The sequence below is a fragment of the Salminus brasiliensis genome, chromosome 25 (assembly GCF_030463535.1).
Source record: "Salminus brasiliensis chromosome 25, fSalBra1.hap2, whole genome shotgun sequence".
Lineage (NCBI taxonomy): Eukaryota > Metazoa > Chordata > Actinopteri > Characiformes > Bryconidae > Salminus > Salminus brasiliensis.
In genome coordinates this window covers 28,391,110-28,408,364 of record NC_132902.1, presented here as the reverse complement: position 1 = coordinate 28,408,364, position 17,255 = coordinate 28,391,110, and the positions used below count along the sequence as shown (strand labels likewise).

At 44.8% G+C, this 17,255-nt stretch overlaps 1 protein-coding gene across 1 annotated transcript in view; it reads right to left on the bottom strand.

Moving 5' to 3' along the window:
- Positions 1–376: 376 nt before the first annotated feature.
- The window catches only part of shcbp1 (SHC SH2-domain binding protein 1), a 28,230-nt gene continuing 11,351 nt past the window's right edge, over positions 377–17,255 (bottom strand). Inside the window, exons 7-13 of the mRNA XM_072671483.1 lie at positions 16,913–17,090; positions 14,093–14,213; positions 8,427–8,558; positions 7,060–7,178; positions 6,379–6,465; positions 4,061–4,202; positions 377–1,411 (exon numbers count right to left, since the gene is read on the bottom strand). Coding sequence (XP_072527584.1) covers positions 1,062–1,411; positions 4,061–4,202; positions 6,379–6,465; positions 7,060–7,178; positions 8,427–8,558; positions 14,093–14,213; positions 16,913–17,090 — 1,129 coding nt within the window. The 3' untranslated portion in view covers positions 377–1,061. The remainder of the gene's footprint in view (positions 1,412–4,060; positions 4,203–6,378; positions 6,466–7,059; positions 7,179–8,426; positions 8,559–14,092; positions 14,214–16,912; positions 17,091–17,255) is intronic.

Below are 17,255 nucleotides of genomic sequence, written 5' to 3'. Positions count from 1 at the left end.
GGTCCATTCTTCATGAAATTGATTTAATTAACGAACAGATTCACATTATGGTTTTAATGAGTGACGGCAGCAGGAATCAGCAGGTGAGAGAGTGTGCAGTGAGGAGCCGGAGTTCTTTTATATTAGAGATAAACCCCGGTTCTAAATAACCAGGGTTCTGAAAGCTCCTTCAGTCTCCCCTTAACATCTGCTACACAAACCCAGACTAACCAGCTGTTTCCGAATCCGTCAGGCCTGACAGGTGGTCAGTGGAGGTTTGCTTCTGTGCAGGGCCTGTAACAGGACTGTAAAACTCTCCGCTCGTGTGAACACACTTCTCTATTAGCATCTCTATTAAACATCAGCAACAGCTGACAAACTGAGCAGAGTGTGTGTAGGTGTGAATGTCCTTCGTTTATAAACTCACACTGGATTCAGCTTAAACTCTCTTCACCCTCAATTTAATAAATGCCACCTTGACCGCCGGCTGTGGGAAACACTGGGTTAATACGGGTCAAACCGAGGCGTCTTATTGAAAGTGGAGTTTTTTTCTTTTGGCAGGACAAGCTGAATGTTATAATTAATCAAAGTGCCTGCAGTGTAATGAGGTTTTACCAGACCTTTAATCCACTGAAAATTAATCAACAGGAATTAAACAAGTATGTGTCTCACAAAAGGTGAAGCCTTAAGCCAAGGAAAGCTCGAACACAGCAACCCCGCTGACGGCTGCTTAGTGTAACGAACGTTAAACCAAACCGCCAATTAATGTGTCAGCGCATTAACATATATATCACCCCAACAGCAGCCCCAAAACACAATTAACACCCCTCTGTGTTAATATACACTGTGTTTATATACAATCTATAAAACCTCACTCTAAAACTGGACAGTGTGGCCGGATTAAAGAATTAGGAGAATAAATACACAGTTAATCAGCGTGTGCAGTGTGTGTGTAGAGTGTGTAGTGTGTGTGCAGTGTGTGTGCAGTGTGTGTAGTGTGTGTAGTGTGTGTAGTGTGTGTAAAGTGTGTAAAGTGTGTAAAGTGTGTCGTGCGTGTCGTCTGAGCGGTGCGGTTGCAGTTTTCAGTACAGGAACGTCCCGAAGCTGCCCATGCCGTTGCGGCGAAACTGATTGCCCTGAATAGAAACGAACATGTCCTGCGAGAGCAGGTTCTCGTCGGCCTGCATCGCTCCCATCTCCTTCATGCGACTCTTCTGGAGCCGGCGCTTCGTGACCGAGGTGGCGACCAGCTCCCGTTTAATGACATCATTCCCCTCCGTGAATTCCAGAGGAATGGAGCTCGGCTGAACTTCACCAGGACTTTCCTCCACCACAATGACCGGCAGGCCACAGTCTGACCCCGTCGCTGCAGATATAGCCCCACCCTCTACTTCTGTAGCTCCGCCTTCTGCTTGGTCTTCCAGTTCACCCTCTGCACAAAAAAAGAACAGGCATACCCCCGGATTGGAGACGGTGTGAACACATCAGCTTATTTACGAACAATAACATTATTATAAATAGACAGTTTTAATATTTAACTCTGTGTTTTAATGTTTGTGTAACTGAAAAAAGAAAGCTGCACGCTGAGCATTTAAACACTGCCGATTACTCTAGAATACCTTTACATGACACACATCGCTACACTATATGGACAAAAGTATTTAGACACCTGCTTGTTCATTGTTTCTTCTGAAATCAAGAATATTAAGAGTTGATCCTGCTTTTGTTGGAGTAACTGTCTCTACTGTCTCTACTGGATGGAGCTCCACCACCATCATTCCAGAGAACACAGCTCCTCCACTGCTCCACAGCTCAATGCTGGGGGGGCTTTATACCCCTCTAGCCCACGCCTGGCATTAGGCAGCATGGAGCCAATAGGGTCATGATGTTGATCTGCTCCAGAGAGTCCTATTCTATTGGCAGTACTTCTTCTCTACAGGGACTAGACAAGCTGTGTGTGCATTTGCACATCTGTGTCAGCAATGGGTGCAACTTAGTAGCTAATTGCTAAAGTAGCTAACTGCATTCATTAGAAGGGGTGTCCACAAACATTTGAACATAAAGTGGATCATGATATTCAGACGTGAAGACCCACGTGTTTAACAGAGGAGGATAGAGGCAGATTCTGCTCTGGTGTCAGAGTATCTGATGAAAATGCAGATTAATATGCAGATTAATATGCAGATTAATATTGTTTAGGGGCCGTTTTGTATCATATGCTTCATATTTCGAGTCCAGAGAGCAGCACAGATTAAACCAGCTGACAGATGAAGTCACATTTTTCATCTCGTTAACCTCTCTGAACTTCTCTGTTCAGGAATATGGTTTACTGCCAAGATTTTTAATTGTGCTCGTTAAAATGAGGTGTGCTGGCAGTTAACGAGATGTAACGGGGTTGACGGCCGTTGGCCTGCAGTTAAGGCTGCGCTGAGCTGAGCTGGATTTATTCTGAGTGTTTGGATGCTGAATGGTTATGACTGAGGCTGGGGACTGTTTAGTGTTCGAAGGCGATCAGTATTGATAATATTAATAATCGAGTAATCTACCCATTAACTGAGCATTGAGTTTTTTTAAATAAATGGCTAATAATAATAACAACAACAACAACAACAACAACAATAATAATAATAATAATAAAACATTGAACAGCATTCTGATCTCCTTGGTCCAGAATAGAGGCGGCAACATGCAGCTCATGTGGATTTATGGTAGAATTCAACATTGGGTCAGCTGAGGCGATTAGCACACTGACAGCTGGTCAGATAAAATGCATTAGGGTCCCGGGCAGCTAACTGGCTAACACAATGGGAAAGACCCTCCCAATCCCACATTCTTTTTCATTCTGACTGGAACGGACCAATCACAAGCTGGTGTGTAGTGTGTTGTTCTGCCGTCCTGTGATCTCCACAGTGAGCGAACCCTCGGTGAGATCTCTGTGGTTATTAGTTTTCTCTGCAATCACACTTTGTTTTCTCTGCATGTGAAGAAAAACTGAGCTTATTAAAATGATTAAAAATACCTGGCGCTGAGATTGAGCGCTGCGTGTTTGCTGTAGTACAGTTTGGTATGAGGTATTCTGACACTACACTTAATATCGTCACGATTGTGGTAGGAATGTCCCGCCCCTCAATCTGATCCGAGTCTCTTAATGCTGATTATCAGACGATACTGATCCGATCTGATCTTTGTGGTTGTGTAAACCTGACCAAACCTGATCATTAAAATAGGATCTGGATCAGTCCTGATCCTGAACCGCTGGATAGGAACGGGACATCCACAGCATCAGGATAACCCCAGTGTTCAGGGTGGGTGATGTGTTCTGATGTGTTCAGGCTCCATTATAGACAACAACAGCAGCTTCAGCCGCCCGCGTTCGAGCCTGATTTAGAAATTAAACAGTCTCTCTCTCTCTCTCTCTCTCTCTCTCGACCGCTCTTCACTGAAGGACAGAAATAGTTGCACTTTAATTCTCTCTCTGTTCTAAATGAGTGCAGTCGACCCCGCAGACAGACGCGCGCCGGGGGGATACGAGTCATTACAGACCGCCCACCACCGGCCCCTGGGGGGCAGCTTTAATAAAAATTTTATGCACACAAACACACATTTTCTCTCTCTCTCTTTTTTTTCTCTCGCCCAGATAGGCCTGTGGAAGTGGAGCAGGTCTGTTTGGAGTTCAGGGGACTTTAGAGAGCTGACGGCCACAGCCAAGCTGACCGCCTCACCGCAGCGCTTCAGTCACAGGAAATGCATTACCAGTTTATTCTGTACTGCACTTTAGAGACTCTACAGAGAAAAGTAGAGTGTACTCACACACACACACACACACACACACACACACACACACACACACACACACTAGTTTAGTTTTCTCTTTCTTTAGTACTGAAGCCACCGGACCACCAGAGAGAACACCCAACTGTCACAACACAATTTCTGCTCCACCTTAAACAGCAGGGTTGGATTCAAGTTTCCCCATTCCACCTTAAATGGTGCAGCACTGACTCCACCTTAAGTGGCGTGTACTGCATGGTCAGTGTGTCTCAGTGTGTCTGTGCGAGTGGACAGGCGGACAGTGGGGTACCTGTGGTTTGGGCCGCCGCAAGCTGACCTTCGGCACCGCGAGCGTCCGGCTTCACCAGGATCACTCCATACCCCTCGTTATTGTGGATCACATTATTCACCATGGTGATCTGAGGCAGGACGTCCAGCGCGTCCGCAAAGTCCTGCCAAGGAGACGCACAAGAATGAACACACACACACACACACACACACACACACACACACACACACGGGGGGGGGGTTGGGTGTTACAGCACAAACCACAAAATTAGTTTATAGAAAAATGTCACAGAGAAAACAGAATTATCCTCCAGGTCTGATCAGGTCTAATCAGGTCTAATCAGGTCTAATCAGGTCTAATCAGGTTGGTGGTAAACAGGTAATTACAGAGGATTTCGGTAACGAGGGTCGGGTTCATCAGGACATTAGATCTGTTCCCCCTCTAAGACTGTAATACTCCAGCTGTATAATCTACACTGCTGTAGAGGCAGTTAAGCCTGGCCTGTCTAATCACACTAATTACACTAAAACAGGAAAAGGCAGTTTACTCACTTCTCCATCAGCTCTGAACTCAATATTAACACAACCCAGTGGAAATTGGTTCAGGTTCTGTTCATTTCCGCTGCACTGCCTACGTTACAGCGCAGATCTGCTCCTGTCAGGGAGCCGTCCTCGTTTTATGGAGTTGTTGGCCGCGGCTCTGAGCTGTTTGGCTGCGTTTTGTCTGTTTGCTGTTTCAGAAGCTCCGCTCACTCGAGCAGAACTGACAAACAGAACCAGCAGCAGAGCTGGCAGCTCAGAACCGCAGTCCATTAACCGCAGGCGATCCGTTCTCACTGGCATGGCCGCCGCGTCTCGGCCGCCGCAATAAACCAGTTGTGCGCGGCCTTTAGCGCTGACGCTCAGAAACGAAAAACACTGTTCTCCACCATTTCTCCTGCTAACCAGCTGCTTCCCTGCTCACACAGCGTCTGAGCTACAGGACGGGCAGCTCTGCAGAACCACACCGGGCCTAAACCCGCAGACGCAGCACAAGCAGTAAAATCACTTCCAGTCTAAAGAACTGCAGCAGATCTGCGTCACTGTGGCGCTTGGTCACTAAGGTATCCCACACCTACCTACACCTACTTAATATTAGGACCTAATGTTCTGGCTAATCAGTCTAGCTATAGTTATATAAGAACCAACTGGGGAAACTAATTTGCCACAGTGCCACCCAGAGGCAGCTCAGTGCTGGTGCTCATCTGAACTTTTTTTGAATTTTCCATAATAAAGAACATGACGCTTCAGGGAAGCCCCCCGAATTTAGAATTTGAGACTTTCAGGGAGGGCTTAAGTGGTTAATTAGGGGGTCCCGGGTCTTCAGGACCCTCTTTTATTTCACTCCCGGACTATAAAACTCAACATTTGAGCCCAGCCTAGAGCTGCAGATCCTATCTGTTCCTTCCAGCAGTGAAATCCGGGTTAGCGTCTGTAACTGCGGGTGTTTACTGGGCTGCGGCGCCGCGGGGGGCTGAACTTTGGCGACTCCGCAGAGTTTAAAGTAAAGCGCAGACAGCGATGGATTAGCCCAACTATTCATTTCAATAACGTCTGTCTTATAGAGCATTAAGAAAGAGATGAAAGGGATCTGCTCTCCCCAAAAGCATCGAGAGCGTAGATTATTACAAAATGACAGCGCAAAAAAGATCCCTTTGAAAACTCTCAGGATGACCTTAACACTCCCAAACTTTCAAACTCGGAGCGGCGTTAAGCTCCTCAGTTTATCAGGCTGCAGACTTCTGTACACTCACTCGCGCCCCCCCCCCCCCCGTCTCTGTGCCATGATCAGTACCACATACACAGCAATGTACGTAATATATCCACCACTGTGGGGTGGGGGGACTTTCAGGGTCTTCAGAGAAGGCCTGATGAAGTTTTCAAAATATGTCCAAATAAGTCATACTAATAATAATAATAATAATAATAATAATAATACCCTTCTGTAATGCTGGCTGGTTTTAAGGGAATCACTGTACTTGTATTACACCATGCAGGACTAAAGGCTGAATGTTCACTATGATATTGTGGGGCTGGTTTGTAAACCCGGAGCGCAGAAGTGTGTGAAACTGTGTGTGTGTGTGAGACTGTGTGTGTTGGTCAGAGTATTTTTGTACCTGCCTGAGTCTCTGTCCTACATCGCATGTTTATTAATAGCTTATAAAAGGTTTAGAACCAGTACGGCACGGTGAGTAACGTAAGCAGTGCTACACAGGAATAAAAGGGGAACTGCAGATCTAGCTCTGACCAATCAGAGGGTTCCTAAAGGTTTCAGCAGTAAAGCGAACCCCTCTCCCTCACCTTAATCAGGACGCCCTCCTTACAGTGATGGATGCCGTTCCCCACAAGACTGCACACGCTGCCCGGATAGATCTCCACACCGGCTCCCTGAAAACACCACACACACACACACACACACACACAGTTAATGACACTGCGTTCAGTGAGCACAGTAAAGATGCTGAAAGAGATTCAGAGCTGCTGTGGTGAAGCTCAACAATCCACGCTGTATAAAACCCCCACTCTTATTCCTCAACACAATACACAAACACTATATGCAGCATGGAGCCAATAGGGTCACGATGTTGATCTGCTGCAGAGAGTCCTATTCTGTGTGTGTGCATTTGCACATCTGTATCAGCAATGGGTGCAGCATAAAGTAGCTGAATGCATTTGTTAGAAGGGGTGTCCACAAATATTTGGACATATAATGTATAGAAATATACATATATAGTTTAATGGACTAGCTGGCCTACCAGCATGACCATCAGGAACAATGTTGGTCAACCAGTCTGGTCAGATTGTTTACACTGGCAAACCATTTAACAGTCAGACACAAGCATACACTGTCCTGGTCAACCAGTTTAATGTGGTCAGGCTGTTTATGGAGCAGGGATGTGCTTGTTCTCGTGGCTGATGGGATTTGTGCTTCACAGGCAGAAGTGAGTGTATGTCGGACGATCAACAGGCAGAGTGTCGAACCTTAGAGCCGTAAAGGTCACACATGTTCATGATGAGCTGAGCCGAGGTACGGACGATAACTCCTGTTGTCTCACACTGTAACACACAGTTCTCCATTTCCAACTGTCCCTGCCGCACACCTGCAGAGAGCGAGAGCAAGAGAGAGAGCGAGAGAGCAAAAATATAGATATCGGCAGTGCTTAAAGAACACTGACCAACAGCAGGCTTCAGTACGAGAACTGTAATCAGATGTGCAGCAGAATCTGACTTTTTAACTTTTATTGGACTTGTGATATTATTACCATGTTGATCAGACAAAGGGAAACTCTAGAATACAGGTCCTTCAACTTTTCTATTAGTTACTATTCAGTCACAGCAAACTTTACACTCCCTCACTCAAAAAGCTCCCTACCCCGCGGCCGAGCAGCAGAGCGTTGTGGGATATCTATTTTATTATGCTTATTCCTTATAATTAGTATTAATCAGCAGTATCAGACGGCTGCAGACCGAGCTTTCTTACAGTGATGATGAAGTGGCGGTACTGAGAGAGCTCCTGCTTCACTCCGCACACGCAATCCAGAACTACTACAAATAAAGACAGTAAATATTGCAGAGACGCCCCCAGCTGAACACCACTCACTGAACCCTCAGAGTCCAGCGGAGGTCAGCAGCTCACCTGAGACTCAGTGTGATAATGTAGAGACAGCGACCGTAATGTATTCTCTAATACTGACCTGTCTGTGCTCCACTCTCCCTCGCCCTCACTGCGGTGAGTCAGCCTGTTCTGACCTGTGCAGCGTTCTGTCTGTGTGTGTGTGTGTGTGTGTGTGTGTGTGTGTGTGTATACCTGTACTCTGTAATACCTGCAACATCTGTAATAATATTTGTATCAGTTTCTTTATTTTTTGGCTGAGACACACCTTTCCTGACCACGCCTGTCTTCATCACTCACTTAAATGCATTTGTTTAGCTATCCAGTGCTGACCAGAGGAGGACCGGTTCTCCTGAGTCTTGGTTCTTCTCAGTGACTCCTCCTCTCGCTCTAAGGGAGGCGGTCCCAGTATGGTCACCTTTGGTTCTCTCACTACAGGATTGCTGTAAAGCTGCTTTGTGGCGATGCTGCTGTTCCGAGAAGTGCACTAACAACTGAACCAATTCATCCAGCGACTCTGCGCGACTCTGCGCGACTAAACAGAACTAAAGTGGATGACATCACACACACATCTAAACATCTGTCCAACACTGACCGTTCCTCAGGCCGTGATCAGATCCCTGCGCATCAGTAAGGTGCTGCGAGTGTTTGTGCTGTAAACGGTGTGTATGTAAATTAGTGTAATTAGTGCTGAGTGGGTCTGAGTGACGCCGGCAGCTCTGCTGCTGAGACTCACACATTATTCCCTCTATAGCGTCGTGCTGGATGAACTTCAGGTTCGAGATTTTGGCGCTGGCGGCGGTCGACTCCACGAACGTGTCTCCTTTACTTCTCTTCTCAATAACGATCTCATCTGGCAGCCCGTAACCTGCGAGCGGAGAGGAAAACAGCGCTCACAAAACTTAGTGTGAAATGTTAATGAGACATCACATAAAAAAACACAACAGTAAAACCTTCATAAATAAAGCTGCTTTCTTCTCAAAGGCAGGACGCCAGAGCCGAGGACGACACAGCCTTTTAACCGCCACCATTAGAACTCTGTGTGCTGGACGATGCTTCATATCAATATTTTATTACTCCTAAATTTAAATCAGAAATGTGGGTCCGACACTAACGAGACCAACACACTGATGCGTCTCGGACTCTGTGGAATTAGGAATCAGCCAGTTTCCTCATTAACACACAGACAGAACACTGCGTCCTGAGAGGAGACTGACCCCTACACAGTAACCACAGCGATTGGGGGGGGGGCGGCACTAATTGTGCTGTCTTTAGATTTCTACACACGGACGGCTTAGAGGTCAGTTTAGCGTGACCCCAATTTCTCACAGCTTTAATAAACCAAATACACAAACAACAACAACAACAACACTATACTACTCAATTATTTAATAACAATAATGACAAACACAATTCAGGTGCCAGTATGACTGGAATCATAGTAAATCTCTAAAGGATAATAAAAAACATATAATAATAATAATAATAATTGATTTATTGGGATTTCTTTCTTAATAAGGTAACATATTAAATACCAGTTCTTGAGTCTTGAAAATCAGTGAAAAAGCCAGCATTATTAGCAAAGTGATTGACAGCATTCATCAAATTAATTATTTTAAATTAATAAATCAAACTAGATTATAAGAGTTAAGCTAGGACCAAAGTAAATAAAGTAAACTAGTAAACAGATTTGGTCAGCGTTAATAACGTAAACAGGCTAGACATTAATAAACAGGCGCACACATTAATAAAGCTGATCCTCTACAGGTTCTGCTACTCACTGCTATAAGTACAGCTTATAAACCCGACTGGACTGTTCTGTTTAAAGTGCGCACGCTACAGCAAAACCGGACCGGACAGAAATCAGCTTCACAGGCAGAAACATCAGCGTTTATGTTGCTGGATTTTAAACTCTTACTTTAAAATAACTGGAAGCTCCAGGGTTCTGAACACCACCTGCCCTGACACTGACACTGATATGCTGAGATAGGCGATACATCGCCCAGCACTGGACAGTGCCATCAGTAATTGCACATTGTGTCGAGATATCCACAGACGGACGGCTGTGTGGTCAGTGTGGAGTGCAGTGGCAGGTCAGACAGCAGCTGGAAGCCGAGCGGAGACAGAGGACCCTCTGACAGCTCAGCTTCATTACAGCTCTCTCCAACACATCACACCAAGACAGGAGCTCTCTACAGCTCTCTAACAGCTCCCGAGGACAGACACACACACACACACACACACACACACACACACACACACACACACACACACACACACACACACACACACCTTTAAAATGCCAAAGGGCCGAGTATCGACCCCTGAGGTCACTCCACACTTCCACTATAGAGAAACATTAGCGGATTCATCTGAAGGGTCCAATGTAATTGACAGCAGTGCAGGAGCTCCAGGTGAGAAACAGAACTTACCTTCACCCAGGAGGGAGCGCTGTCACCCCCCCCCCCCCCCCCCAGTATTAATAACGCTCTAAATGCAGGTATTGTGATATACACTGAGGAGGCGGAGCTACAGTCTCTCATTAGGGTGAATATTAATAACGCTCTAAATGTAGGTATTGTGATATACACTGAGGAGGTGGAGCTACAGTCTCTCAATAGGGTGAATATTAATAACTCTAAATGTAGGTATTGTGATATACACTGAGGAGGAGGAGCTACAGTCTCTCATTAGGGTGAATATTAATAACGCTCTAAATGTAGGTATTGTGATATACACTGAGGAGGAGGAGCTACAGTCTCTCATTAGGGTGAATATTAATAACGCTCTAAATGTAGGTATTGTGATATACACTGAGGAGGAGGAGCTACAGTCTCTCATTAGGGTGAATATTAATAACGCTCTAAATGTAGGTATTGTGATATACACTGAGGAGGCGGAGCTACAGTCTCTCATTAGGGTGAATATTAATAACGCTCTAAATGTAGGTACTGTGATATACACTGAGGAGGAGGAGCTACAGTCTCTCATTAGGATAAATATTAATAACGCTCTAAATGTAGGTATTGTGATATACACTGAGGAGGCGGAGCTACAGTCTCTCATTAGGGTGAATATTAATAACTCTAAATGTAGATATTGTGATATACACTGAGGAGGCGGAGCTACAGTCTCTCATTAGGGGGGAATATTAATAACGCTCTAAATGTAGGTATTGTGATATACACTGAGGAGGAGGAGCTACAGTCTCTCATTAGGGTGAATATTAATAAGGCTCTAAATGTAGGTATTGTGATACACTGAGGAGGAGGAGCTACAGTCTCTCATTAGGGTGAATATTAATAACTCTAAATGTAGGTATTGTGATATACACTGAGGAGGCGGAGCTACAGTCTCTCATTAGGGTGAATATTAATAACGCTCTAAATGTAGGTATTGTGATATACACTGAGGAGGAGGAGCTACAGTCTCTCATTAGGGTGAATATTAATAACGCTCTAAATGTAGGTATTGTGATATACACTGAGGAGGCGGAGCTACAGTCTCTCATTAGGGTGAATATTAATAAGGCTCTAAATGTAGGTATTGTGATACACTGAGGAGGGGGAGCTACAGTCTCTCATTAGGGTGAATATTAATAACTCTAAATGTAGGTATTGTGATATACACTGAGGAGGCGGAGCTACAGTCTCTCATTAGGGTGAATATTAATAACTCTAAATGTAGGTATTGTGATATACACTGAGGAGGCGGAGCTACAGTCTCTCATTAGGGTGAATATTAATAACTCTAAATGTAGGTATTGTGATATACACTGAGGAGGAGGAGCTACAGTCTCTCATTAGGGTGAATATTAATAACTCTAAATGTAGGTATTGTGATATACACTGAGGAGGAGGAGCTACAGTCTCTCATTAGGATAAATATTAATAACGCTCTAAATGTAGGTATTGTGATATACACTGAGGAGGCGGAGCTACAGTCTCTCATTAGGGTGAATATTAATAACTCTAAATGTAGATATTGTGATATACACTGAGGAGGCGGAGCTACAGTCTCTCATTAGGGGGGAATATTAATAACGCTCTAAATGTAGGTATTGTGATATACACTGAGGAGGAGGAGCTACAGTCTCTCATTAGGGTGAATATTAATAACTCTAAATGTAGGTATTGTGATATACACTGAGGAGGCGGAGCTACAGTCTCTCATTAGGGTGAATATTAATAACGCTCTAAATGTAGGTATTGTGATATACACTGAGGAGGAGGAGCTACAGTCTCTCATTAGGGTGAATATTAATAACTCTAAATGTAGGTATTGTGATATACACTGAGGAGGCGGAGCTACAGTCTCTCATTAGGGTGAATATTAATAACGCTCTAAATGTAGGTATTGTGATATACACTGAGGAGGAGGAGCTACAGTCTCTCATTAGGGTGAATATTAATAACTCTAAATGTAGGTATTGTGATATACACTGAGGAGGAGGAGCTACAGTCTCTCATTAGGGTAAATATTAATAATGCTCTAAATGTAGGTATTGTGATATACACTGAGGAGGAGGAGCTACAGTCTCTCATTAGGGTGAATATTAATAATGCTCTAAATGTAGGTATTGTGATATACACTGAGGAGGAGGAGCTACAGTCTCTCATTAGGGTGAATATTAATAACTCTAAATGTAGGTATTGTGATATACACTGAGGAGGCGGAGCTACAGTCTCTCATTAGGGTGAATATTAATAACGCTCTAAATGTAGGTATTGTGATATACACTGAGGAGGAGGAGCTACAGTCTCTCATTAGGGTGAATATTAATAACGCTCTAAATGTAGGTATTGTGATATACACTGAGGAGGAGGAGCTACAGTCTCTCATTAGGGTGAATATTAATAACGCTCTAAATGTAGGTATTGTGATATACACTGAGGAGGAGGAGCTACAGTCTCTCATTAGGGTGAATATTAATAACTCTAAATGTAGGTATTGTGATATACACTGAGGAGGCGGAGCTACAGTCTCTCATTAGGGTGAATATTAATAACGCTCTAAATGTAGGTATTGTGATATACACTGAGGAGGAGGAGCTACAGTCTCTCATTAGGGTGAATATTAATAACTCTAAATGTAGGTATTGTGATATACACTGAGGAGGAGGAGCTACAGTCTCTCATTAGGGTGAATATTAATAACGCTCTAAATGTAGGTATTGTGATATACACTGAGGAGGCGGAGCTACAGTCTCTCATTAGGGTGAATATTAATAACACTCTAAATGTAGGTATTGTGATATACACTGAGGAGGAGGAGCTACAGTCTTTCATTAGGGTGAATATTAATAACTCTAAATGTAGGTATTGTGATATACACTGAGGAGGCGGAGCTACAGTCTCTCATTAGGGTGAATAACATTTTAGTGGGAAAGTAAATTAGTGGGCGGAGCCTGAGGCAATTTTTAACGCCTGATTGTGTTCAAATCAAGCTGCTATCACTAGGAGCAGATTACAGCACCATCAGGCCTGATTAATCCCGTGCATACACACTCAGGACACAGGGGCTGTTTCTGGACCACAGGGGTGATTTATAGTCCTGAGAGTCCTGTACTACACCGCTTCATAAAAGTGTGTAAAGCAGAGTCTGTTTTCCTGCGAGGCTTTGATAGAGAAGGGTAAAATAATAAAACCCAAGCACCTTCCAGCCAATTAGACTCATAAATGTCACCGCATCCGTGCTGCCCTGCCAAAGCTGGCTGAGGTGCGGTGTGAAGGAGGCTTCGGCTGCTCTGATTTACGTGACTCTCCCGCTTCAGGAGCCCATTAAATAGTCTTAAAATAAGAAAACAAAGTAGCTGGTGAATACGCTCCAGGGAAATAAACGCCCAGTCAATCTGCCAGTGTGATACCCAAACAATTACCATGTAGTTAATTACAAATAAATAAATAAATAAACGTACATAGAATCTGTTCAGAAAGTTTAGAGAGTTCTCTGCAGAACCAAGAAGCATCAGAAATACATCCTACTAAAGAAGGACTTCTTAATCCAATCCAGTGGACTGAGGCTGAGGTGGATCCAGGCGTATTTTAATGAGTATCAGCTATTTAAAGCCAGATCCAGTCAGATCCAGAACCGAGCCTTTGTATTACTATTACGTTATACTAGCAGAGCGCCCTCTGGTGTCCTTCAGAGACCATTAACAGGCATTATTCCCAGCCCACAGCAGTGAGGAGCAGTCTCAGAAGATAACAGTACAGTTTAGAGAGTGGAACATGAGAACGTTACCTGATCTCTGTGGTTCTAGAGCTCAGGTCTTCAAATTTGGACCTTCAATCTAGTTTCCAGTCCAGGAGGAAACAGTTAACGTTTCTAATCAGCCGCACATCAAAATCACATCAAAGCTGAAAATGTGCATCATAACAGTGACATCACTAGAGTGCCTACCTTCCACCTGGATGGAGTCTGCAATGCTAATGGAGTTGGTGATGGTGTAGTGACCTGGGCAGATAATCACCACATCGCCCTCATAACAGGAACCGACTGCTACTGACGGGTCACTGTGAAACTGATGAACACACACACACACACACACACACACACACACACACACACACACACACACACACACACACACACACACACACACACAATCAGTCCCTGCAGGAATCTGATCTTGCAATCACACAAATCCAGGCAAACTCAGTCTGTGTGTAGAACCACTGATGCACCATCATTCCACAGCTCCTCCACTGCTCCACAGCTCCTCAATGCTGGGGGGCTTTATACCCCTTTAGCCCACGCCTGGCATTATTAGGCAGCATGGAGCCAATAGGGTCATGATGATGATCTGCTCCAGAGAGTCCTATTCTATTGGCAGTACTTCTTCTCTACAGGGACTAGACAAGCTGTGTGTGCATTTGCACATCTGTGTCAGAAATGGGTGCAGCTTAAAGCAGCTGACTGCATTCATTAGAAGGGGTGTCCACAAATATTTGGACTTATGTGGCTGGCTTCCTGGACAGGGATGAAGTCCTGGACTAGACTTAATCCCTATATGGGAAAGATTTTGTACTGAACTGCTTTAAAAACGCTGCAAATTCAGAACAATCCTGCAGAATCGAACAGTTCAGCCCAAAACCATCAAAAAGGCTGTAAAATAATGAAATATTCACTCAGCTGGAAAAAGAAGCCTGAATGAAATAAAGCTTCTCTCAAACATTTACTCGACATGCACTCGCGCAAACGGAACGCTTCAGGCACAGGCATGAGCGAGCACACCTCACACACTTCTCACACACTTCTCACACACTTCTCACACACTTCTCACACACTTCTCACACACTTCTCACACACTTCTCACACACTTCTCACACACACGGCCTTGTGGGATATAACAGCACAAAGAACAAGTGAGATCAAACAGCAGCCCGGGCGAGAAACAGCACTTTAACAAACCTAAAACAAATCCTGCTGTGCGTGTGTGTGTGTGTGTGTGTGTGTGTGTGTGTGTGTGTGCGCGCGTGTGTGTCTGTGCATTTCAGCTTTGTATCAGAGCCACCTGCGTCCACACTGACCCGCCCAACAACACAGATCACATGACCATTCACACACATGCGCACGCTGGTGTAAACAGAGAGCACAGTCTACTGCACGCTGCACAGCTCGGTACAGCTGCATGATAACATCGCTGTCTGGGCGTCTGGTGATGTTCTGTTCTGCAGTACTGTATCAATCCTCAATCAACAGTATTGATTATTAATGAATAGGTTAGATGTAAGACTGGTGTCAGACAGTGGTTCATTTAGTGTTGTGTTCAAACCCCAACCACTAGAGGGCAGTGTCGGACCCGCTGTTCTGAGAGCAATATTGCCCTGTTTCCAGAATGGCTGTAAGTCCGGTACCATGAAACACACATCTGTAAAGCTCAGCTGCAGGAAACACTATGAAGGAGGAACAGCAACGTTCCCGGCTGCTCCTCAAGGCTAAAGCCTGTGTTTACTCTGGAAAACGGTCACATGATCAGAGCATTTCCTTTTATTTACCCATTTATTATTTTTTCTTCTTATATATAAATATATATATATAGATTAGTAAAACTGATTTCATACACACACACTTCTCCTTATGATTAGGGCCTCACTATTAAACTAAAACTGTCTACATCAGAGAGGCGTACTCATACAGCGAGAGCTGCGTGAGTAAACATATTTAAATAGATTTTAAATTATTCTGCAAAAACCTAAAATGTTAAATTGCTCCCAGTTTCTCCTGCTGAAGCTTCAGCCTGTCTTTCCATGGCCATATCATGCAGACCTAATGTGTGTGTGTGTGTGTGTGTGTGTGTGTGTGTGTGTGTGTGTGTGTGTGTGTGTGTGTGGGAGATTGTCTGTGTGTGCTCGCGTCAGGCAGCTCCACCTTCCATCACGCAATCGGAGTGTAAGACAGATGGATCGAACAGACCAGGGAAGCCTGGAGCGCTGCAGATTTTAACTGGGTAATTATACACTCTGAGGAGGTGGCTATAAAGCCTTTACGTGTTTATGACCAGAGACGAGTGAAGGACTGGCCTTTCAGACGGTTCGCACGAAAGAGCTAAATGGAATCGTGGGGGAAGAACAGAGGAAACTGTCCACACTGCCTGTCAATCATCCCCGAGACCCGCAGTCCCCTCTACCCTGAAACCAAGTATTAGAGTTGGTTAGAGTAGGAGTATTGGAGTAACTGTCTCTACTGTCCAGAGAAGATGACTTTCTACTAGAGCACTGCTGTGAGAATTTGATTGCATTCAGCAACAAGAGCGTTAGTGAGGTTAGGATGTTGTATGATGACGATCTCCACCCCACCTCATCATCCCCAACTCATCCTCAGTACTGGATGGAGCTCCTCCACAATCACTCCAGAGAACACAGTTCTTCCACTGCTCCACAGCTCCTCAATGCTGGGGGGCTTTATACCCCTCTAGCCCACGCCTGGCGTTATTAGGCAGCATGGTGTCCAGAGAGGACATTAGGTGATAAGGTGAGGTGACAAACTGCCATTTTCATTATTTTCAAATACAATTTTAGGAAATCTCATAATATAATATAATATAATATTATATATATGTACTGAAGTACAACACTGCCCTCTAGTGGTTCAAACACACCCTCTGGGTTTAAACACAACACTAAATGAACCCCCGTCAGACACCAACCTACACTCATTATTAATAATCAACACCGTGTTTGAGGACAAACTAAGAAACGAGGCAGGGTGCTTTCATACCTGCACCTCATACTCCCGGCCTGAGTAAAGTGGGAGGAGCTTCTCCGTCATTAATCCATGGAGCAGCTGGACGGTGCTGGAGCTGGAGACCACATGCACCACCCTGCCCCCACCAGGGCGCTCACCTTTAGCACTACAGGACTGCTGACCACAGTTCATCCTGTAGCCCAGAACATACCTGCAAGGAGGGGGGGGGGGGGGGGGGGGGGCGAGAGACACACACACACACACACACACACACACACACTTAACAAGGCTCTGCACACACTGCCGCAAATCTCAGCGGTCACTCAGACAGATTTAGAGATCAGGCAGGACGTCTGGGATCGGTTTGTAGACATTT